Source organism: Carassius auratus, chromosome 38, assembly GCF_003368295.1.
Source record: "Carassius auratus strain Wakin chromosome 38, ASM336829v1, whole genome shotgun sequence".
Lineage (NCBI taxonomy): Eukaryota > Metazoa > Chordata > Actinopteri > Cypriniformes > Cyprinidae > Carassius > Carassius auratus.
In genome coordinates this window covers 9,721,189-9,747,365 of record NC_039280.1, presented here as the reverse complement: position 1 = coordinate 9,747,365, position 26,177 = coordinate 9,721,189, and the positions used below count along the sequence as shown (strand labels likewise).

The following is a 26,177-nucleotide window of genomic DNA, read 5'->3' as shown; positions in this document are numbered from 1 at the left end:
TGCCACCTGTGCTGCTTATAGCAAACCCATCTCAGAGCCAAATCTGTTTTAAAATGTCTCTGACAGACAGGGAGAGCTAGTGAAAACAGGGCTTCTCTCTCTCTCTCTCTCTCTCTCTCTCTCTGTCACATCATCTCCCTCTCTTAACACTGAAGGGTTCATCAAAGAAGTGTCATACTGATTTCAGAGCCACTGATCAGCGTGCGATTCCTTCCTCTAATCTAATTGTGCCACAAAATGGAAATCATCAGAGCCAATTTAACAGCCCTGACTCGTAGTACAAGCACATACATCCGCTTCCCCCTTCATTCATCTGCACAAGTACATCTGCCTGGTTTAGACTCCTCCACTCAAAGGGTTACTAATTGGAGCCTGAATCCCATGATGGCTATGCTTTTTACCAGGAAAAAGAGGGGGAGGGCAGGAGAGGGCCAAATTGGTGGGGATGAGACATACATGAAAAACCCTTCCTGCTTTTCTTAAATGAAAGCCCCAGCTTGCCCTCGTAGGAGTAGGACATGAGTGGGGATCCTCGTCACTGGTTGAGAGAGTGGATCCTAACTCATCTGAAAAACAGCAGGCATTTACACTCACAGCAGTGCAACAGGTGAGTCATTCCCACAATATGGTGACAATCACATCCATGACCTTTCAGAAGAAACAAGAAATGTCAAGAAATGCCATATAAAATAGCATTATTTAACAGTCAGAAAAAAATATTAAATTGTTTAAATGATCTCTATGTAGTCTATATTGCTGCATTTTTATTTAAAGTGTCAGATAAATTGTCTTTATATGGTTTATTATTTAATTTAATATTTTGGTTTTCCAAGGTTAAGTAACAAAAAAACTAAATAAATTAATAATAATAATAATAATATATATATATATATATATATATATATATATATATATATATATATATATATATATATATAAATTAAACATTTTAGAAAGAAAACACTTTATTCCTTGACATTGCTATTACTTATGTTAGAAACCATACAGAAAAGTACTTCCAAAGTCAAAGTTCAAAGTCATTTTCCTCACCATGCTAAAAAATAATTCGTTTAAAATAAAATAATAATAAGTAACAATTCCCATTAAATGATCAATTTAGTTTTAAATGATCAATTTATATCTTATGAATATATGTTGTTTAGAGAAAGTGCAACATCATAAAACTGATATAAAATATAGTCATACATTATTTTTATGTATTAGGTTTTTCATGAGAATTTTGTAATATTGCCCTCAACTCAACAATCCACTTTTAAGGACGAAGACAAAATTGAAATCAAAGCAACATTTTTCAAGATGGACATTTTATTTTTTTGAATGACCCTGGCGTTTAGAAATCATATGGCCCGAGTGTCTGAGTATCTACAGTAAAGTGCATCAAACCTACGGTGGCGTGAGTGAAACTATTTGTAACTCGAACAAGCATCGTTTTCAGAAGGCAAACACGGTAAGCTGTTAGTTGACCACATCCTGGCTGACAGTGTGCAAAGCCGTGTAGGTTTAGATGCGAGCAGGACAGCACAGGGCTGGGCGGTGTTTATTACTGTGCTAACATGGTCTGTGGTTTCGAAACATGTGAAATAATGTGTTAGAAGAAGCCTGCAGTTGCCACGGTGTTATTAGGCCTCTGCGATGCAGAGCGCGTGCATGTTACACTAAGGTTAGCGTGAGATCAAGAGGGGTTTAATAAGCTGTAGCATCTGTGATTTGCCATGAAATTGAATACATTTATAAAAGGTAATGCTGAAGTAGAAATTGCTGCTGATTAATTGGAACGCTGTGATATGTGAATACAAATGGAATCAAAAGTAATTTCCTGCGTTATTTATCAGTCAATAATGTCAGGCGCGCAGTCGGCTCATTAACCGAGTATGACATGATGGGGAGGAAAGAAAATTCCCTCGTTCCACTCCGCCATGAATCCAAACAAACAGGCCATTTATTACGGGGGCAGAAATTGATTGTTTTTCGAGAGAGGCTCACTGCATCAATCCAGTAGTGATATTTTCTGAGGGAGAGAAAGGAGCCGTCTCCTGCTGCTATTCCCCAGCGCTATGTGTCGCGGCTAAGCTGCTTAATCATGATAACCCACAGTAAATGTTTTTGCCTTTCCAGACACATTATCTACTTTACAGATGAGAAATCTGGTTTCATGGATTAAGAGCGATGCCATAACAGGAAATACTTGTGGGGTTAACCTTGCCTGATGGCTTCAAAGCCAGCCTGTTAATTCAAACTACTTCCTGAGCCCAAAAGATAAGACCCCCACAGAAGAGAAGACAGGACTGCCGTTTGTGTGTGTGTGTGTAAGTGTAGAAAAAATGGTGTGGGGGGGGATTTGCTAGTTATTACGGATGGAAAAACTATTACTTTCTTGACTTATTTGGGTGGCTTTCAAAAATACAAGTGCAAAACAAAAAAATATAATAATTATAAAATAACTTGCATATATAGTATGCAAGGAGAAATGTAAATGCATCTCTAACTATCTAGCATTGAAAGAGGTTAATAATTAAAAGACCATTCAAATAATTCACTGGTTTGTAGGAGATTTTATATACACTTCATGATCTACTGTGTGGCAGAATATATTTATAATATACAGAACTGTTCTAAATGTTCAATCAGTGAAATTTCTTTGAGTTTTATTCAGCGAGGGTACAATAAATTGACAAAAAGTGAGAGTAAAGACATTTACAATGTTGCAAATGATTTGCATTTCAAGTAAATGTTGTTCTTTTGAATATTTTATTCATCAAATCCTAAAAATAATAATAAAAAATATTTGTTCACAGTATCCACAAAAAAATGAACCGGATGCTTCAACTGTGATGATAAGAAGTGTTTCTTGAAAGCAAATCAGCATATGAGAATGATGTGTAAAGGGTCATGTGACACCAAAGACTGGAGTAATGATGCTGAAATTCAGCTATGCCATCACAAGAATAAATTACATGTAAAATATATTAAATTACACAACAGTTATTTTAAATGTTAATATTTCACAATATTTCTGTTTTCATTACTGTTATTGTATTTTTATCAAATAAATGCAGCCTTGGTGAACATAAAACACTTTAAAAAACATTAGAAAATACATTTTAAACTGCAGTGTTTATTATGTGCACTACACTTCACCATTTAAAAGCTTGCCCTTTGTGACATTTCAGAAATCTGTTGCCTCATAATTTCTTGTAAAATGACTCGTTAAAGCGCCGCTAATTAACTCAAGCTGATCTGAGAATTCTGCGCCATTTCAAGCTCTTTTATTGACAACACATTTGTGTTTTTCGCCTTGAATCAGACCCATTTCAAACATACAGTGTTATTAAAAAATCAAAAAAGGGGAAGGAAAAAGAAGAAAAGACTTCTTTCTGAGAAAGATCCCAGGGCAGAAATGCCCCCGCATCACATCCTGATGTGCGTATACCCACCAGCTGCGCTGCTTCAAACTCATATTGAAGCGTATCGCGGAGCCCGCAGCCTTGATCCAGCTCTGTTCTCATTAATGGAGCTATTTGAATATTCATACAGCGGAGCGCTGGAAACTCCAAAGCCAGCCACAGCACCCAGAACTGTAGGGAATTCAGCACTTACCATTAACAGGCCTAATAAAAGCTCCACGCCTCCACGATTGTTATGGGTTATTCTAAGCGCTCATTAGTATTTCTGTGTGAAAAGTAGGAAAGTGCTAATTTATTAATAGAATTCAATTTCTATACAATAAATGTGTATAGTCATGGAATTAAACACACCCATGAATACACTGGGGAACAATATGCTTAACTAAGAGAAAATGCCTATGTAATGTTATTTCTAAGATATGTGATTTAACTCAATAGCAGCCCCCTGCTCTCATGAATGATGATCTGTTGAATCCCTTAATGGAAACGGCTGACATTTGAGATACTGACCGGAGCGGGAATCTTGTTCTTTCAGATCGACTTATTCACCCACTTCCTCATTTCATCCCATTTTTGCTCTTCCTGTTCGGTGACTCACATCTTCCAGCAAACCACAGATGATGAGCCCATCTCAGAGCACTCCACGACGTCACCTTGTTATGTCACAGGCTAATAGCTCTTTTAATAGTTTCTTGTCAGTGGCTCCATAAATAGGCACAAGACGGTCTTATGATGCTAAGAGGTCCTGATCTAGGGTGAATACTGTAGGGCTTGCTATTAGAATATAAGGGAGTTTCTTCAACTATGGACATTTTGACCTTTAGATAATAAAGATCACAACTTTTCACTCTCTCTAGTTTCATTTGCCTACTAACAAAAATTCTGCATTACTGTTGTTAGGGGTGAGTTGGACCGCAGACAGAAGGCAAAAGGGTCAACAAGTGCTAAGCATCTCTCGGGGAACTCCTTCAAGACTGTTGGAAGACCATTTCAGGTGACTACCTCTTGAAGCTCATCAAGAGAATGCCAAGAGTGTGCAAAGCAGTAATCAAAGCTAAAGGTGGCTACTCTGAATAACCTACAATATGACATATTTTCAGTTGTTTCACACTTTTTTGTTATGTATATAATTCCATATATAATTCCACATGTGTTAATTCATAGTTTTGATGCCTTCAGTGTGACTCTACAATTTTCATAGTCATGAAAATAAAGAAAACTCTTTGAATGAGAAGGTGTGTCCAAACATTTGGTCTGTACTGTATGTATATATATATATATATATATATATATATATATATATATATATATATATATATATATATATATATATATATATATATATATATATATATATATATATATATATATATATATATATATATATATATAGCCTGAATGTACTGTAAGTCACTTTGGATAAAATCGTCTGCCAAATGCATACAGTACATGCAAATGTATGGTGTTCAATGGCATCTTGGTGAAATATTTCATTCAAAAAATGTTTAAAATGATATCTGACCTCTGTGTTTTTAAGGATAATCTTTGCATACTCAACTAGAGATTCACAGGTAATAATTACCATGATTTCTCTATTTACTGCCTACTACATCACATCTCATACTTTGTATACTTATTGCTAAAGAAAGAAAACGTTTTGAACAATTGTTCAGTGTTATTATTATCATGAAAAATTCAACAAAGTGTGAAAATATTAAATAATGGTAATGTAGGGTACAAAAATGCATAAAGGTGTCCAATGTAGGCATAATAAGATATACAGTTTCATTCCAAAAAAGCTTCGACACTCATTAAATGTCATTTCCAATTGTGCCAGCCATTTTTTTAAATAATATATTTAAAAATTTTGATTTAATAAACTCCATTTGTATGATGGATTTTCATGGTGTATGATTGGGTTTGGTAGAAGTTTCAAATCATAAAATCTCTACATAATGGTCATTTGAAAAATAGCAAAAAAAAATTATGACGATGGGAAAACATTTCCAAGACAGTTTTAATGTGACCTTCATTTTTTAAACAAACCTCTAGGACATTAGAGTGACCAAAGTTGAAGAAACACTCAAATACAGTCAGACTGAATCATCTTCTATCAGGTTTTTGTTTTAAATGTTTAACAGAGGTTAAAGATATGAATGAAGGTTCTACGACCCATACATGCTCTGCTCTAGCATATCCTACATGTCCTAAACATGACCACAGCATCCAGCCAAGAGGCTTATGGATGGAGCACGTCTTGTTTCTAGGAGGGAGGGTGTGTGTGGGAGTACAGCTGCATTACTGCTGCCTCTTTCAGCCCTGGAGGCTGTATGATGGGCCCCAGCCAGGTGAGCCAGGTTACAGCCAAAAACACAGCTTGAATCGAAAACAATATACAAATAAATAAGATACTGCTTGTTAAAATCATAGTCAAGAGAAAAGCAAACGAAAAAAAAAATCATAATTCAGGGCTAGGACATTTCATGTTTCACCGAGCATGCTATCAAACATGTCTCACAAAAACATTTTATAGGACTAGAAATTGTATTTACAAAGCCAAACACAAAAGGTAGAAGGATATTCAGGTGTTCAGTATACGTGCCAACATACGCTCACCCACACCAGTTCACTGCACACCAGCGCTGACTCTCAGAAAGTGAAAAAGGAGGGCAAAATAAATATGTGCTCTAGTGTACAAGAGAAAAAAATAACCTACAACCTCCTTTGCTTTTTGGAAAAATCTCAGTGCTTAAGCTAGATGCAAGCGGGTCCACATTGGAGCTGTAGATACGCACAGAAGAAGGGATTTGCGTAAACGTGCACATCATTACCCATCAACAATTGCAGGTGATGTAAAACGAACAATCGCTCTGAGAGAAGTGTGAATCCCTCCTTCCCCAAACCCCCGTTCTTGACATCTGCTCCATGCCCAAACATCTGCACAGTGTTACTCTAACTCTTCTCACACACATAGCTGGGATCAGCCAACCCAACCGCCGCCGCTAATAAACAACCAGGTGAATTGTGGCTTTGAAGGAAACTTCATCTCTTCTCATTGGGGCCCCAAAAGTGCTTATAAATCTTAGTAAAAGACTATATTAAGCATACCACAGACTGCGCCTTTAGCCGTACGAACACGGGTGAAGAGAAGTTCAGGGCATTATTCTGAGGTAGCCTTACATCTGCGATCGACCCGAGGGGAAGGATTCTAAACAAACTCCAGAATGAGGTCAATAGAACGAAATGTATTCAATGTCATTTGGTGTCTGAATCATTCACCGTGTTTCGAAACGCCTGCCTCATTCAGCTAGATCTCAGCATGTATTTGATACAGTATTTAACACTCTGTGATATTTTATTGATCCTGTCATATCGGAGAACTCATCCCCTTCTCATACTCGGATCTGTGTAGTAATGCGCGAGTCTCAATGCTCAGCGCATTAAAAAACAATCAGCTGCAACTCGGGTGTCTCCGCACTTCATCTACTCGTGGCAATTTCACGGCTGCGGCACATGAATGTTTCAGCTGGAGTGTCTGGCAGAGCAGCTATCCCATGTCTGAGGTGGCGTGAAGGAGGGGTTTCTCGGAGCTGGGTAACTAACCCTTAACAAGAGGCCTGGAGACCTCCAGCGGTATCCACTTATCATCTCTAAATATTAGCCTGACCTCTCAGCTGGTCGCTTCCTCCCCGGGGGCAAGCAGGAAGAGGGGTTTCCATTGGCCGTGGAGAGCACTCGGTCAGATCAAATGTTCATCTAACACGCAACTCCACGTGGCTTTGATCGTTTCGAGTCCTATTCAGCGACAGGAAAGGATTGTGTTTGAAGGAGGTTTACGGCAATGAGCGTGAGAGTGTGTGTACACTTTAGAGGCATCGACTGTGCTCGAGTGCCGTTCCTCTGAGTATGTGCATTTACTGGAACTTTTGGAGAGCACTTGCTTTTCTGAAATGTCCTTGCAAATGTTCTGGAACCTGCCGGCCTCACCTGTAAAACATACTCATGAAAGGGTCAATTATGGTGCTCATTTAAAAGTTAAAAACTGGCTTAATTGGAGAACAATGAAAGAATTAAAAAAAAGACACAATGTTTTTTTGATCTGATCACTCAAACCAGATTTGGGCATAATTTTTTATCTTTTGAAATAAGGCTGCATTTCTTTGATCAATAATACAGTTCACTTTCACAATAACATGGGAAATATTATACATTTTTAATTGACTTAATTGTTTACCATTATAATTATCTAATACATACATATATATACATATGTATATATCCATATATATGTTAATATGTAAAATACTACATATATTATTTATATTATTATTCTAATATATTATTATTAATAATTATTTATAGTTATTAATTTTGAGATAATTAAGATTTGTAATGTTTTTAAAAGAAGTTTATGCAAGAAAAAAAAATTATGAAATATTGCAATTTAAAATATAATTTATTGCTGTGAAGCAAAGTTGAATTTTCAGCATCATTACTCCAGTCTTCAGTGTCACATGATCCTCCAGAAATGATTCTAATATTCTGATTTATAATCAATGTTGGAAACAGTTGTGCTGCTTAATATTATTTGTGACCTGTGATACATTTTTCAGGATTCTTTTACAAATAAAAAGTTAAAAGGACAGTGTTTATAGGACACTGAAGACTGGAGTAATGTCGGTAGCACTTTATTTTACAGTCCTGTTCCTCATGTACATACTATGTACTTATTACAGTAATTACAATAACTATGTAATAACTAGGTACTAACCCTGAACCTACCCCTAAACCTAACCCTACCCCCCGTTGTTACCTTGTATTACCAGAACTTTCTTAGATAAATACACTGTAAGTACACTATAAGTACATGTTAGTACACGTACTGTAAAATAAAGTGCAACCGTAATGTCAAATGAAAATTCAGCACTGAAAAGCCGACATTAGAAATCACAGTAATATTTATCATTACTGTTTTTCTTTGTTTTGAATTTTTTTTCATCAAATAAATATAGACTTGAGCAGAAGAGACCCAATTAAAAAACTAATAATCTTACTGATCCCAAATTCTGATAGTTTATATCCTAATATATATTTTAAAATAATAGCATATATATTTTAAAGTGGTGGCAATGCTACTTCAGTCTTCAGTGTTACATGATCCTTCAGAAATCATTGTAAAATGTTTATTTGGTCAAGAAACAGAAATCTTTTGTAACAATATAAATGTCTTTACTGTAGTGTTGCTTTCGTCAACAAAAATTATGACTACATATCGTCGTCAACGAACCTTTATTACGTGACGAAACTGAGACGCAACGTAAATGCCGGTCTAGTGACGATGACTATAATTAACTGTATAATGCAATATTGTTGACTAATAAAAACTAGACTAAATGTGGTTTACAAAATAAAAACTACGCTAAAATGTCTCTTCATTTCCGTTGACCAAAACGAGATAAAAAAAAATGTTATACCGTTATTTCAGCTCGTTTAGTCGCATTATTATTTTGCAGTATTTCTGTTTCCTGTTTCTCACTTCAGGGGCTGCATCAGGTTGCACTACGCAGACTCAACAGACGTCACTTCCTCAAGCTCCACTCGCGGCATTATTTAGAAGACGACAACAAACAAAGTAAAGCGGGATTTATAATTTCGCCTGGCTCCGCGAGCCTCTGCTGACTGAGAGCACATCTTCTTAAATGGACGAAGCTTTTATACTGGTCTAGTTCGCCATTGCACTATTCTTTGAAACGACAAGGGAGTGACGAGGAGTAACTGTACTCTAAAACCGTTGGGAATCATCAGTGAGAAGTCATTTGCCAGAATGGGCAGTCCAATTCTTGTGATGAATGAGTTGATGAATTAATAATTACTTTATGTACAAACTTAAAACAATCTTAAACTATTAGCTTTATTTCGCATTAAACACAAATCAACTTTAGGGATATAGTGTATAATTGATATCTAAATGAATTCTAATTCTATTTTATACAATAAAAATAAAACATACTTCAAATAAGAAGCCTTGGACAAACTATGTGTGATGAGTGGGGCGGGGCCGAGAGAAGTGGGAACAGGAGCGAGGCCGGTAGAGTGATTGGAGAGGAGCGACGCCTGCTCGACCCACCGGTCTCGAGTCCCATGGAGGAGATGGAGGGATATAAAACCGGAGCGATGACAGTGACAGACGAGAGAGGACCATGTCTGGACTTTATTTTGTATTTGTGTGCCGTTTTGTCTTTATTTTGATGATTAAAGCTTTCATTTTGATTGTCCGCCGGTTCCCGCCTCCTCTTTCCCGTGATCATAGTTTTAATTGTTACACTATGCAAACATTTTTTCTCCAAAAAAATGAACGTTTTCCATCAAAAAGCTCCTGATGGAGGTTGAACTTCACATTAAACTTCTGTTTCACACAAACGCTGGCACAGAAGAGCATGTTCGGATGCAGAGCTATATGGAAAGTAAAAAAAAATGCTGCGCACAACGCCACACAAAATGAGTTTGAGTGCACTCAAAGTGAATTTCCGGCAAAACCGCGATGGCGTCATACTTTCCGCGCTCACCCAAGCGAACTTGCGGACGCGTCGAGTATATATCAGTCTTGATACAGAGAAAGGGACTGATGGCCAGCCAGCCGGTGTTCATCTCTGGGAGAAAAAGGTGCAGATTTTTTTTTATTTCTTAAAATTTAATTAGTTTTTTTTAATTTCATTTAAATTTATGTGCGTGTACTTCTAACATGTTTGGTTGGTAAAATAAATGTTGTAAATTCAAATCGGAGAGTCTTCAGTGTCTGGAATGGATGCATTCTTGAGTCTATAAGGTAACAATAATAATAATAAGATAACCTTGTTTGAAATGGGTTTTGCTAAAAGAATATTTTGTTTTTTCTAAACCACTAGGTACCTGTATTATACTGACTGGGTTAAATAGAATGGCATTACTAAAAAGAGACTAAAATAAAATTTTCATTGACTAAAATTAGACTAAATGTCATCAGTTTTTGTCAGGCAGCCAAAAACAACAGTACTTTACTGTCACTTTTGATTGATTTATTGTATCCATGCTGAATAAAAGTATTAAACCCAATTTTTTTAAAATGGTACTGCACAGAGACAGATGTATCAAGTGAAAAATCCAATCACAAGTCTTCAAAGGAGATGCCATAACACCACTTTAAAACACACAACCCCATGTGCGCTCACGTCAGCTAATGATGCTTCAATTATACTGCAAACATGTCTCCGTCGGGTAAACAGCCTTCTATCCCAACCAGCACAAATGCCTTCCTGATTCGCTGCAAATTAGACACATGGCAAATAATACCTAACTGGCTTCTGTTGTGTTTGCACTATGCATTCATAAATGAATTGGTAAAAGGGGGGAGCGAGGCTAATGGTTAAGATGCAACGTGCGTATAATTGTACAATTAGGCTCTTATCATCATGTAGGACCTCACCATTACTGACTGCTATTAACGAAAAATAATAAAATGGTAAACAGATTATAAGTGCAACAATATTACTAGGTGAAATTGATATATTCATTTAGCAAGGGTTTGTGATTAATCTGGTCTCTCCCTCGATACAGCAGTCTGGGCCACAAAATTCTTCCTCTGTGTTGTCTCGTATTTGATGAAGTTTGCATCATTGATTCGGCTATTTTCCTGTTTATTACTATGAAGCTGCTTTGAAGCTGTCTGTACTGTATTAAGCGCTATATAAATAATGGTGGCTTGACTTGTTAGGGTATCAGAAACGTATCACGCTAGCACAGGCATGAGATTCACAGACCACAGAAAAGCTAAACAAGCCATTTCACTGACAGCATGACTCACCCATACAATAAGGCAGATCTCTTTAAGCGTGTCCACATCCAGCAACATGGAGACAGAGGCGTGGCAACCACCTCAAATCAAACACTAATTCAAATCAACATGACGTGAACTCACAATTCTCCTTTAAAAGGTTTACGAAGAGGGAATGTAGCCTTGTAAATGACCAAACATCATTTTATTCGTCAAAACACACCAATATTTTGAATGGATCCGATATTACATTTATATTAATATTCACGTAAGACAGACTTTAAATATTTTTTTTTATTGCTGTCAAACCATTAATCGAGATTAATCACATCCAAAGTAAAAGTTTTTATTTACATAATGTGTTTGTACTTTGTATATTTATTATGTATATATAAAGTCACACACATTAAATGTATATATTAAGGAAATTTTTTATGTTTATATAATAAATATTTATAATATAAATTATATGAATATAAATATATGTAAATATTTTCAAAATCAATGCTGTATGAGTGTGTATTTATACACATCATAAATACAACACACATGTAAACAAAAACGTATATTTTGGGTGTGATTAATTGCAATTAATCATTTGACAGCACTAATTATATTGTATTATACATATATTTTCTATAATTAGTTATTTTTTATGAAAACATTTATTTAATAACAGACAAAAAGAGGGAAAACAATTAAAATTATTAATTAAATTTATTAAAAATAAAATATAATAATATAAAATAAAAATAACTAATAACTAAATAGAATACTTAAGGCTACACAATTTTTTTTATCTCAATATTTATCTTTAATAAATTAAGAATGTTTATTATTCATCTTTGTGAGCCTACACCAGACATGCAGCTTGGTGAATATAATGTAATGTAATCATACTTTAAGCCTACATATAAATGTTTTAGTTAATATTTTTATAATAATATTTCAATAAATGAAGCTTGGTTATGCACATTCATTTCTTGTTGTGGTAACAAAGAGAACAGTGAAATTTCACTGCTACTAGTATCGACTACTAAAATACTGGTATTGTGACAACCCTAGTAAGCAGCACTAATTAAATTTCATTGGAGCAATCCAGCATAGTGACCAGCCTGCAGTGATGGGGCGGCTGCCAGTCATTTTCTGTCCCTCACTAGCTGGATTTGCATTGTGTGATCTTTCTGTGTGGAGTGGAGCGGGGTGGGGGATACAGTTTGGTGGGCAGCTGACGCCAGATTCAGCTCAAGGTCAGCAGGAGGTCTGCCTGAGTGCGACTGTGTGTGTGTCTGAGAAAAAGCAGCGATATCTATGTGGGAGGGATGGCATTGCGAGTCACCTCACTGAAATCATCGGCTGAGCCCTTGTGAACGAGGTGTCATTATGAGTATGAAATACAACCAACCCCCATCCCAGTGCCCAATTTTGTTGCCAGGGAACTCTGATGTCTGATTGGTGAAAAAAGGATGAGGATAAAAAAAAAGCGCAGAGAGGGTGATGGAGAAAAAGAGAGAGAGAATAATGCCACTTCAGGGTGTAGGCTGCCATACTGCTTGCTGTATCAGTTAATGGTCTCTCTCTCCTGCTCTGCTGACAGTATTTTAGACGTAGCTCAACCTGCTTTGTGTGCACCGGAGCACTTACAGGTCTGAAAGCTTGCGCTAGGCAAATGCACAATGTGAAAAGTGAGCTATAGATAGTGTTAGAGAAAAAAAAAAACAGACAGAGAATTAGTGTTTTATTTTTATGTTTTTTTACACAGGTGACACTTCCTTTCTCAGCTAACTCAGCGGCAGAGCCACATCCTCCCTGGACGAAGCATCCACTCAGTGGAACTGGCACACACATGCAAGTGTCAAGAGCTCCTCTTTTATGTCCCTGAGCTGCTCTAGAACCATCTGCAGCTGGGGCCTCAGAGGCCCACCGGGCCCCGCTTTTAATTATCTTCATCTCTCTCACACTTCACCACACCCACTGTTTCTATTTTCTCCCTCCCCCATAACGTGACTAAGTGCACACCTTTAAATGCTCCTGTCTGTTTAAGAGAACAGTTGTATGTCATTGCCTTCAGAGACTCTGTGTTCACTCAGAGCAGAAAAGACTGACATGCTGAGGTTAATACTCAGGTGTAATATACAATACATTTGTGCTTTGTTTATGACAAGAAGGATGGTTTGGAAGAACAGTAGGCCAATAATAATAATTAAAAAAAGAAAAGAAGAAAAAAACGCATTATCATTTACTAAGTTTTTTCATGTAATACTTCATATAATTTCAGCATTATTTCATTTCAATTAATGAAAATGCCCTTTAAATGATTTATTTAAAAATAACACCACTGGCAGTTATCATAATGTAAATATGAATAAACTATTCTAAAAAATAAAAAGAGAAAACTACTGTGATCAAAATTAATTTGAATTTTAAATAAATATTTCTAAAATAATTACATAATATATTTCAAGGCTCTATATAAATGCTTACATTTGATTTTCATTAGTATGTTATTTTAAAAATTTTTAACTAAGAGCAAAGATGACTCACATTGCTGAGGTTAATGTTCGTGTATGATACACATCATTCTTCTGATGCTTATGATGAAAAGGATGATTTAAAAGAACAGTATGCCTGAAATTTAAACACCTGTGAACATTTACACAGCCAGATATGTTGTCTCAGATCCGTGTGACTTATTTTTGCATGGAAAACAAAAGATATAGATATTTAGCAAAATGTGCATGCTGTCCTTTACATCATACAATGAAACTGTATAGAGAAAAAAAGAGCAGTTCAGACATTGTGCTAAATATCTCCCTTCACAATAAAGGTGAATAAATGATGACAGAATTAAAAAAAAAATGTGTGTGTGGACTACCCCATTAATAGACATTTTGACCACAATTTGACATTCTTACAGATATCATGACAAAAATGTGACCCGACAATCCAGGGCACAACTAGCCCTATGAATGTGCACAGTCTCTGAAATCCAGCTCCATTTTTGGTGTGTGTTTTTTGCAGCTCTGTTCCTGTCTCTCATTACTGCTCACTGAAGAACACTCTGCCTCAGGATTCTGATTTCCTAGCAACAGCCTGCCACCAAACATTTGGCACAAGTTCAACACCCCTCTCTCTCTCCCTCCCTCCTCTTCCCTTCCCTCCCCTCCTTGCTTTCTCTTCTCTAGTGAAAAAATGGCTGTTGTGCCTGTGTGCTGTCCTCTGCCGTGCCACAGTGGCAGAGCGGCGCGCTGCCCGGCCCGAGCCTCTACTAACTCTCCTCTCATCCAAATGCACCCTTCGGTAGCAGGCGCACTGGGAGTCAGCAGCAAGAATCATTAATCAGTGCTTTACCACACAAACTACCTCACGCTAATCTGATTTACAGATGAATGAAACTGAGGAAAGAGGGAGGGGAGCAGAAGAAACGAGGGGAACAACAATCGAGAGTACTGCTGTTAATATTTACAGAGCTTGCAAGGCGGCACACTATTGATATTCCCCAAACACTCTGCTTGGGTTTTGTTAGTGTAAAATGTTAAACTTTTGCAATTAATGTGGTCTGAAAATGAAACAACAGCGTGAATTCAAACAGCATTTTTTTTAGATGATTCCAAATTTCAACCTGTTAGCGAGTTTTAAATCAACATTATTTTATATTTGTTTTATTTTTTCTTTAAACTTACTTGTAATTGTTTTTTATTTTAATCAAAAGGATGACAAATGTAATATTTAGTACAATTAGAAAATAGTTATAAAATATACCAATATATTAATAAATCATGATTTTTTTTTATAAAAACCAATAGTAATATAATTTTTATATTTATAGTTTCTATGAAATATATACTAACATATCAATGTAAAGTATATAAATACATACAATTTTCAATTAAATTTTTTTTAAAATGATATAATTTGTACGTTTAAACATACTACATAATGTATACTAATATAATAATAATAATAATAATATTATATATATATATATATATATATATATATATATATATATATATATATATATATATATATATATATATATATATAGTGTTATACACATATTTGTATTCTGAATAATGTGATTAGGTGTGCTCTCCTTGCAGATATTCAGAATTAATTTTAATAACCTTTACTTTGCGGTGATGTTGATTAAGTCGCAACTGACTAATAAAATGTTGTGCCCTGAATGTCAATAAAACAAGAACCCGCCAGTAATCCAGCATTTCAGTTATGCAGAAGTTGAACGACTTCATTCGACCTAAATCTGTGCCACTATTATTCTTATGCCTTGCAAGCACTGGCATTTCTTTCAGGAAATGCATATCTATCCTCTCAATAGAACACCATCAGGGTAAATTAAAATCAATCCCTGAGGTTAAAGTGAGCGTGTTGCATGGATTCATGTTCACACAGGGATGTCTTCCACTCTGAACACAAGGTCAATGGAGATTACCGCTCAAGGAGGCCTCCCTTATCACTGCACTGAAGCATGCCACAGTCCATTAAGTGGAAATGGCACTGGATGGTCTCCACTCAGCCCTCTTTAAAAAACAATCTCAGCAAAATGCACCGCCGAGGACTATCGAGCAGACCTTTGCACTCGCGATTCACAATATGTCCTTGTTTACCATTAAACGAGTAAATCTAGCTGGTTACCGAGAGGTGCTTAGGTGGAAAATGGAGTAGTCCTGATTGATGCCATGATACGGTACGATTCTAAGACCATGACTCCGTAAACAGCAGATAAGAATTCTGGCAGTGGACCGGGGTGCTGTCACAATGTGCTATCCCATAATGTCAAGGGAGCTATGAGAGAATCAGACCAGATCTGAAGCAGTGTAGTGTAAGAGCTCTCTAAGGGGATGAGCTGAGGATTGACCACCACTGTATTGTGATCTCACAGATGGGCTCACACTCTTGCCAATTACATGGCAATTACATATTTGCACAGCCACCAATGATAAATCCGGCCTAACTCTCTACAAACCCAGCCAACATATTTGCATTTTAAATGAATTGGGGTTTAATTCATCGCTTATATGCACAAGACACAAAATGTGGATAAATTACAGCGCCGGTTATCAATATATATTTCCTGTTTCCATTCTGCTTCACCAATTCTCCATTTGATTCAATTAGAGCTACATAAACATGATAGAGATAATCGATAGATGATCCAATGATAGATAGATGGTAGAAAGATAACAGAGCACCAGACAGATTCTATTACTGAAAGATTCAACTCAATGAGATTACTCAAATGGACCTAGCATGATTTTGATTCACTAAAGAATCATTTATGAGACTCATAAGAGTCTTTTGTTTATCAATCAAAGTTGACTGGTCATGCTGTACATAGAGTAAAAGATCAATCTTAGGATTTTATGACCCAATATCTAACTGTTTAAATAACGATCAAAATTAATCAGTAAATCTATGTTTTTATTAAGACATATGATTCCTTGTGCAAGTAAAGAAAGAGATACGCAAAAAAAAAAAAAAACAACAAAAAAAAAACCTTAAGGTCAGCAGAGAAAAAGCGAGACGGACAGAGAGAGAGAAAGAGACAGATGTGGCTTAATGCATAACAAGGACAGACTGGCTGGTGCCACAGCCTGTGATGGTTATATGGAAGAGGAAATCGCTTACATAATCCTGCGTCAGTCGAATACAGAGCCTCTTAGATAACCAGCAGGACTACGAACAAGTGTGCTCAGTTTATTTGATCAACTGGCTTGTTTTTCGGTTTCTCAGTTCAAACAATCAAGATCTGATGCCCAGCCAAAACAAGCACCGGAGTCCCTTCAGAAACAAGTGCGTGTAGAACAAAAAGGAAGTCCATAGAGACTTTAACCGCCAGGGCTCCTGTCGCAGTTGAGTTGGCTCCCTTAAGGACGGTGTCCATCTCTACTTCCTCACCGCTCTTAGACCAGGGGCAGAATTCAGAAACGTTCGCTCCACCATTAAGGTGGGAGAAGATCTACTCCAGTAATGAACTTTCTCTGGCTGGATAATCAATTCTCACACTCCAGGACCATCCCCGGCCCGCCTCTGGCCAGAAAGTGAGAGAGCGAGAACAAGAAAAATGTGGGGCTGGAGTGGCTGTGCAGCTCGGCCAAATGCATTAAACATGTCTGTGGAGCGGAGACCTGCAGTGCACCTGGAGAAGCTGCGTTCACAGCTCGGTTTGGACCTGTGGAAGAAAAACAAGGCAGCCCGCTGGGATGCTCAGCTCCCCAATCTCAGCTGAAATTTGAGCCTCGGATAAAACGAGCAGGGTATACACAACAGAAACCATCACCTATCCCTCAGGATCGCTGTCAAACAAGCACTACTGAAAAGCCTGGGCTGACAAAATGGGGACAAGACTTTCAATAAACTCTTGAATGTGCTTGCTTGCTTGCTTTCTCTCACCGCCATCGAGGACAGCCATTCATCCAAGGACACAGCTTGATGTGGATCTCGATGTTCGGCGAAGAGCCTTGTGCAACTGCACGCTTATGCAACAAGCTTGCTGAAAAGAAGAGACGGCGACAACAAGCCGATGAAGAGGCAGAGTCATCAGGACACTTTCCCATGAACGTCGGCTTATTCAGCCAAGTTTGAAAACACAAAGGCCGTCAACACGCAAGGGCTCCTCAATATTCATGCATAGCCTCGAGCTTCCCATTCACCAAACGGCAGCGTGATGAAAAACGTTTAATCAGGGACAAAAATGATTTGATTAGAGTGTCACGTTACAATGGCTGCCAAATTGAGCTTCAAAGACTGACTCGTGCTTCGAGGTTAATCACAGTCCTACAATACAGGTATTCAACAAATGATGTCCGAGCCGGTGCGGATGCCAGACTTTCCCTCGATGAATGGAGCTTACGGCAGGTACAGACCCACGTGGAGAGCCATCCCAATCACATTTGTAATGGCTCATTAACAATAAGGTCGGAGTGTAATGGGGTCGCTCGTTTCACACCAACCTTGATTACCAGTAATTACGAGCAGTGGCTTTTTGCATCTATCTCTTCTCATGGTGTGTACTCAGAAATAACCAGCACAGCTGACTAGCAGAGTGGATGAGAGCTTAGACAAACATTGTTTTAAGGGCTTAATGTTAATGAAAGAGTAGGGTCGGTTGGTGACCTTCAGAGTGAATCATCCCAATCCCTTCGTGACCTGTCGATCAAAGCTCTCGAATCTCACAGGTCAAAGTGCAGCGACACGTACCTTGTAGTACCAGTCACAGGCCTTCGGGATTTCATGCATCGTGGCAGTGTAGGGATTGGAAACGAAGTTACATACTCTAGATGACAGTGTTTCTACTATTAGATCACAATTGCAAACAAAAACACATCCAAACAAAATCACTCATCTTTCATCAAGAGGAAAAAAGCTGCACCCTCTGCAATCTGATTTTCCTGAGTTTGGCTCAGAGAAGAATAAGCAAACTGCCAGCAACTTCAAAAACTCAATTTTAGCACTGCGCATCATGTGGCGACAAACTGCAAAAAAAGGCAAAAGTGCCAAGAGAGGCATTTCTACTTACAGCGATGTAGTAAACTTGGGCTTTCTCAACAAGTTTCCAGTTCTCCTCCAGATCGAGGTGCTTCTCCTTCTTGTAGCAGTTAGCGGCTGCAAGATTCGCAACAAGAGACCTAAGAGACAACAAAAACACAAAACTACACTGTCAGATTACAAACTAGGGTCAAAATTATATTTTCCAGCAAAATATTTGCCTGAATGTTAATGGTGTTACATTATGGAAATATAATTTCCAGATTTTAGAATTGTATATTTAATATTTTTATACATTGTGCAATATCTTATACATTTCAAGAGTAGTAGTGTGAAATAATAAGACAAATGGTCCAGCAAGATAAAAAGAAAAAAATAAAGAATACATAACATAAAATGTTTCACAAATGTATTTCTCTCCAGAAGGTTTTGGAGATATATTGTATCTTTAAATTATCATCATTATATGACCCAAAGGCACAGTCTATTTCTCATAACAACAGTACCCATTTCCTTCTCTTAAATGGCTTTAAATGAAACAAACCACATAATGTGGTTGAGAAACCGACTTTATCTTCAGGGTGACTGTGTAAATGATGTATCTCCTTCACAGAGTGAAACGTGCTGCTGCTGTACCTCTGCGAATCGCTGTAGGCGGAATACGGCTAACATATGGACGATGGTTTTCTAAACAGCTGTTTAACGTCAGCTCTGCCGAAATTAAATATCAACACACTTTTTTCTTTATTTCTCTTCTTTTTATTTAAGTGTGTTGATCCAAAATCAGTCTTTTCCCCTTATAATTCAATCACAGGGCCGAATACCAGTTGCCTTGTCAAAAATCTTTATTGACATATGTATCAGGCATAGGAGAGAAACATGTTGTCTGACATAGGAGAGAAACTTGTTGTCTTTGCCAGCTGTATGTTCTTTCTCTGTTTCTCCGTTTCTTAGTTTCTCAGTTTCTCAGTTTCTCAGTTTCTCAGTTTCTCTAAAGCTTTAACAGTGACCATAGCTTATATACCACTGACCAAGTTCCTTACAAGGTACAGAAACATGTTGGTTTGTTTAAAATAGAATGTATACTTCATGCTAACATCAGTTGGTATATTTATACATACATACATTGGTGGAAAGAAGAAGCCACCCTATGCATCAGTGGAACATGTTACATACACATTTCTGGTATGGTCAAAATTAGCTCCTCTCCCTGTGTCTGGTCATATGATCCTACATGTTCATGCAGACTTTAACTCATGCAGTAAACTTCAACTCATGCACTAAAACTTCACAATAAATATAAATAATATTAAAATAAGAAATTTTTGGTCTTCATCTCCCCCATTCTGAAACTACGGCCGTCAGTTTCACACCATCATTGCCACCTAATGGAGTGATAGTAAGGAGAGAAAAAGCAAACCAAAGAACAAAACACACACAAAGGACAGAAGAATAGAAACATAAGGAATCAGGAATAGAACAAAACAAACAAAATAACCCCAACCCATGATATGTTCCCGCATACTATGTGTGTAATTACGTCTATGTGTATGTATTTAAAATGAACCCCAGTTATCTAAAGGAAAGGAAAAATTAATAAATCTTCACCAGTGCCTGGACTCGTCCGGTACCTGAACTCCTCCAGTTCCTGGCCAAAATAACAAACTAACATAAATGTTGATGTTAAAGAATCCTATCCCTTGGGGTTGAAAATCAGTAAGCAGGTGTTGATTGTTTGTGAGGTTGTGTTCATAAGTGTGCAATGTAGTTGTGCAACATCATATTTTACTCTATAACTTGCAACCATCTCTAATCAATGTCAATGGAACTGATTCCTGAAAAGGAAGCAGAGAGGTCATTAAACATCACTTCTTGTTACCCAATCTTTAAAAGTAATGGATGAACATTGCTCAATTTCAGGCCATAAGCTATCGCTGTCATTTTGTTCATTCACTAAACAAGGCTTAACTTGCGACCAATGGTACCATCTATCTGTTCCTACACCCTTCCCTTTAAGGCACACACTTGTATCTGTTGTCAAAAGTATCTCATATGGTCCTTCCCACCTAGGCTCTAAACCTTTCCTAGCAATTCGTTTGACCATAACAAAACTACCTAACTCGGGAATGTGTGGAATGTCAGTAGTGGTGTGTTTTTCATCCCACTGCTGCTGAGCTTCTCGCACCTTCTGGATGTTTTCTTTGGTAGCTCTGTCCAGCATAGTGAGATATCGTCTTAACTTTTCTTGGAATAAAGTGGAATCTCCTCCTGTTCCTGCAGGTGGCGGAGCATCAGGAGGTAGAACCATTGCTCTTCCAGTCATTAGTTCAAAAGGGGTTAGTCCTGTTACTCTGTTTGGTGTTGCTCTTAAGTTCCACAAAATAGCAGGTAATAATTTATGCCAACCTTGGCCAGTCTGCAGAATGGCTTTGGTAAGAGATGTCTTTAATGATCTGTTCATCCGTTCGACCATTCCCGAACTTTGTGGTCTATAGGGAATATGGAACTTTTGTTTAATTCCCATCAATTTCATTGCTTCCTTCATCAGTTTTCCAGTGAAGTGGGTTCCATTGTCAGAATCAATTTCATATGGAAGGCCCCAGCGAGGAAAAACTTCTTCCACCATTACTCGTGCTGCAGCTTCAGCAGTGCAAGTTTTTGTTGGAAATGCTTCCACCCATCTAGTAAATCGATCTATGATAACTAGAATGTATTGGTACCCTCCACTGGGTGACAATGGTCCTGTGAAATCGATTTGAAGATGTGTCCATGGCCCTGTGGGTCTGGGTGCATGTGACATTCTTACCTTTACAGGTTTTCCCACATTTGCTTTTATACAGATCAAACATCTCCTACAATAATCATCAATGTCTCTCATCATTCGTGGCCACCACCAGGTCTCGCTGATTTGAGCTTTCATTGCTTTTGCTCCAGCATGCACTTTACCATGATACAACTGCATTAATTCTTTTCTTGTTCCGATAGGCATTACCACTTGTCCTGTCGGAATTCTCCAGATACCTTGATCATCTTCTTTTGCTCCTACTTTTTCCCATTGTTCTTTCTCTTCTTTTGTCTCTGTGTGATATGACAGAAGATGGAGCTCAGGATTATCCTTTCTGTTTTCTTGAACCAAGGTGACAGGAATAGGGGAAAGTAAAGCTGCTTCTCTAGCGGCTACATCTGCTGCCGTGTTTCCTTGACTTTCTTTGGATTTGTCAGATTGATGTGATTTTACCTTAATCACGGATGCTTCTCTTGGTAAGTGACATGCTGCAATCAAGCGACGAATTATGGAAGCATGTTGTATTTCGCTCCCATTGCTAGTGATGAGACCACGTCTTTTCCATAAGGCGAGATAGTCATGTACCACGCCGAAAGCATAACGACTGTCTGTATAGATGTTGACTCGATCTCCTTCTGATAGTTCAAGAGCTTCCGTAAGCGCTATGAGCTCAGCTACCTGTGCTGAAAATTGCCCTGAAAGTGCTCCTTTCTTCACAACAGTTCCATCAGCCTCCACTACAGCCCATCCAGTGTGTCGTTTCCCATCAATGTAATAACTGGATCCATCGACCCATAACTCTTTATCTGGATTTTCAAGAGGGATTGGATTAACTGGACCATGGCTTTCTTCCTCTACTTGTTTTTCACACTCGTGTGGTGTTCCCTCATGTGGTTCCAGCATCATTGTTGCGGGGTTAAGGGAAGTGTCTCTAATGATTTCCACTCTCAAGTCCTTGTTCAGCAAAGCTGCTTCCCATTTTGCTCTTCTCGAATCAGTAATTGTTTTGATGTTTGTGTTGTTCAACAGCGTTACTATACTGTGTGGGGTGTGCAATGTGATGGTTTGTGCACCTATCAGATTCTCCACAGCATTCACTGCCCATGTGGCACCATCAAGGGCTTGTATACATCGTGGTTGACCTATCATGGTAACAGGAATCTTTGTGGAAAAGTATCCAACTGGTTTATATTGATCACCTGGTTTTTGACACAACACTGCTGAGTAGGTCTCATCTCCCACCCTGGTCCACAAATGAAATGGCAAACGACCATCAGGAAGTCCCAGGGCTGGGGCTGAAATCAGTTTCTCCTTCATAGAGGTAAATGCTTCCTCAGCTTCTGGTGTCCATTCTAACTGTTCCACTCCAGGCTTCCCTCCTTTATACAGATCAATAAGAGGACTAGTGAGGCTGGCAAAATCAGGTATATACTGGCGACAGTAGTTGAAAAGTCCCATCACCTTTCGCATTCCTGTAACTGTCAGGGGTTTTGGAAGTTGCTGTAATGCATCTACACGCTCTGTTGTCAATCTCCTTCCCTCAGCAGATATTTCTTGGCCTAAATAAATAACTTTAGTTTTGGCCAGCTGTGCTTTGTCAGGGTTAACCTTGAATCCTCCTTTCCTTAGAGCTTGCAGAGTAATATTTAGAGCATATATATGACTATTCTCATCTGGGCTTGCAATCAACAAGTCATCAACATATTGGAGGCAAACACTTCCTGAACTCTCAATTTCAGCTTTTCGCTCAGTTAAGAACTGGTCCAGGGCTCTGTGAAATACAACAGGAGAAATATTAAGACCTTGTGGAAGTCTGTTCCATACATACTGGGTTGCGCCGACAGTGAAGGCCAATTTTTCTTGAGATTTTTCATCAATAGGTATAGACCAAAAAGCTGACAGCACATCTAAGACCGTGAAGATTCTTGCATTCCCTGGAATATCATTCAAAATGGTAGCAGGGTTAGCCACAATAGGATGTAGTTTTGGTGTTACACTGTTTAGTCTTGTGTAATCAATGGTTAGTCTCCATGAGTTATCCGATTTCCTGACTGGCCATACAGGACTATTGGTAATAGAAGAAGCTCGTCGGACAATTCCTTCAGCTTCCAAATCTGCCACAATTTCTACCACAGCTTGTCTTGCTTCTGGTCGAATGGGGTATTGTTTATGAGGGGCATGTATTGGTCCCTCAATAATAACAGGGTCAATGTTGGCTTTTCCACAATCCAATTTGTGTTTAGCCCAAACATCTGGATATAAACCACACAGAAGACCCCACACACCTTCTTTTACCCAGTCTCTGGTGATTGGTTTAGCTACACCAACAAGACTTATATTACATGTGCGATCTTCATGTGGTATTATTCCAGCTGCTGTAGCTATTTGACGACTGTCAGTAAATATAATCATGTTTAACAATGGTAGAATGTCCATACCTATAAGACTTCCTTGTGAATTCGGCCCCACCCAGAAAGGTGTCCATAAGACTTCATCTTCATGTATCTGCAGAGGAACGGGTATACTTTTGTGAAATATCATGATATCTCCTCCAACTCCTTCAACTTCTATAGTTTCATGTGTTGTAGGTAAGTTCAAATCAGTTATGGAGAGGGAGGCTCCCGTATCAATTAGACAGTCACATGAATGGCCCCCTATCAAAGCAGGGATAAAAAGTCGATTGTCTTTTTTCTTACTCTTACAGGGGGCCGCTGATTCCTATTGTGGACGCATAATTCCTTCAATGAGCTGACGAACTTGTGCTTCAGTCCACGTCTTTCCTTGAGATGTTTTATCATTATTTTTGGCATTTACCTTTTTAAATGATGGGCCTTTACCTTCTGCTCCACCACCTTTAGTCCAACAGTCTTTTATGATGTGGCCAGGTTTTCCACAATTGTGGCATACCTTCAACATCTTCTCTGCATCGCTGTTGGATTGAACGAATGCCACTCCTTTTCGATTCGGCCTGTTTCCTTCATCCTTGTTTGATCTAATAGCCATCTCTAGACGACCAGCCCATTGCATAATTTGGTCAAATGTTTCTCCTGGATTGACTCCAAGTAATAAGGCTTGTTGATATTTTGTGCTAAAACCATCCACTAGTGTGTCAGTAAACTGTACATCATCTCTGTCTGGTTCTTTCTTAGCACAGCGAGACCATCTTTCATAAGCATTCCATTTACGCAGAGCATATTCATCTGGAGATTCATCATCTTTTTGCTTGATCAATGTTACTGATGTGAAAGGAATCTTACCGCTGCCCAGGATATTTTGGATTTCTTTTCGGAACTCATCTAAGGCTCTCCAAAGGCCCAGGGGTCGTCCCTGGCCATTAACCCACAAGTCTATCCATTGGGCTGTCGTTATTGACGCTGGCAAGCGTTCCCATCTATCTCTTGGGATTTTAGCTTTCACAATAGTGTGTATGTCTTTTAGTGACATTTGATGTGCTTCAACCAAGGAATCTAATTCTCGCCAAAACTCTGTGTTTGGATCTTGTCTCTTCAAAGGAGGCAAAGCTGTAAGAATGGCTTGACGTTCTCCTGGTGTGAATGGTCTATCTTCAGTCATCATTTCAATTTGTAATTCTTCCTTTTTAACAGCAGGTGAAGAGAATTCAGGACCGACCTTGTCAACTGTGATCATGTCGTCTTCTCTTGTCTCATCACCCCAATCAGAAGCAGGTGCTGGTGCATATCGCGACATGTCTCTGTTTGACTGGGCTGTTTTGGATCTGGTTATTACTGGAGCAGCCTGTGCAGATGCAATAAATATTTTGTCAACTGGCCCTCCATTTGACTTACTAGAAACTTTACATTGTCCAGGCAAAGCTGGATAAATTGGGTTGTATGGAGGAGGCATTACAATTTTTGCTGAGTTTACTGGTTCTTGCAAATATTTTCTTTCAGCCTCGGCTATTATATTTGTCCAATCTGGATCAAATGAATCATCAATGGTTGTGTTATCTTTTTCTGAACATGTAATAGACATTATTTTATTCAACTTGTCATATGCTTCAATCTGAGGCTTCATTGCTTCAAAAAGTGAAACTGGACTCCCATCTGAACTGCAACAAATACCACCTTGCTTGACAATCCAGTGAGCTGCCAGGATCGGAAAGGCTTTCAACTTGACTGAGTCTTTTTGGATCATGAACCATTTAAACTGTTCATCCAAAGAAGCATCAACATTCAGTCCTTTCTTCAAAAACTTTGCTTGCTTCTTGTTCTTCTTTTCCAAGTACCAAGCAGATATGGTTCTGCTGTTGCAGCCAGTCTCTGTCATTTTTGCAGAGAATCTGTGTCTCAGGCTCTCAGCAGCAGGGATATATTTAACTCTGTGTGTGCGTGTGAGTATCTATGTGTGTGTGTGTGTGTGTGTATTGCTGAAGGGATGGGTCCTGCCCTCCCCTCTCTTCCTCTCTCTCTAGCTGACAACTCAAAATAAAACAGAGAAAGATAAAGAGAACAAAGTTAAATCCTAAATATTCCTATAATTCCCTTTTTTTTTCCTTTGTTAGTTGAGCTGATTTGTCTCTTTCCCAAACATTGAACAGCTTTACTGTCAAAATCAGAAGGCCCACGATTCTAGCCACTATAATTCATAAAGGTACTGTACCTTTTACTTTTAGCGCGTTTAAACGTTT

General features: G+C 38.2%; 1 protein-coding gene across 3 annotated transcripts in view; it reads right to left on the bottom strand.

Annotated features, from left to right (window-relative positions):
- The window catches only part of adka (adenosine kinase a), a 139,623-nt gene that overhangs the window by 55,170 nt on the left and 58,276 nt on the right, over positions 1-26,177 (bottom strand). For all 3 annotated transcript variants that reach the window (XM_026223946.1, XM_026223947.1, XM_026223948.1), the window contains exon 6: positions 18,776-18,884. In XM_026223946.1, the coding sequence (XP_026079731.1) occupies positions 18,776-18,884 (109 nt within the window). The remainder of the gene's footprint in view (positions 1-18,775; positions 18,885-26,177) is intronic.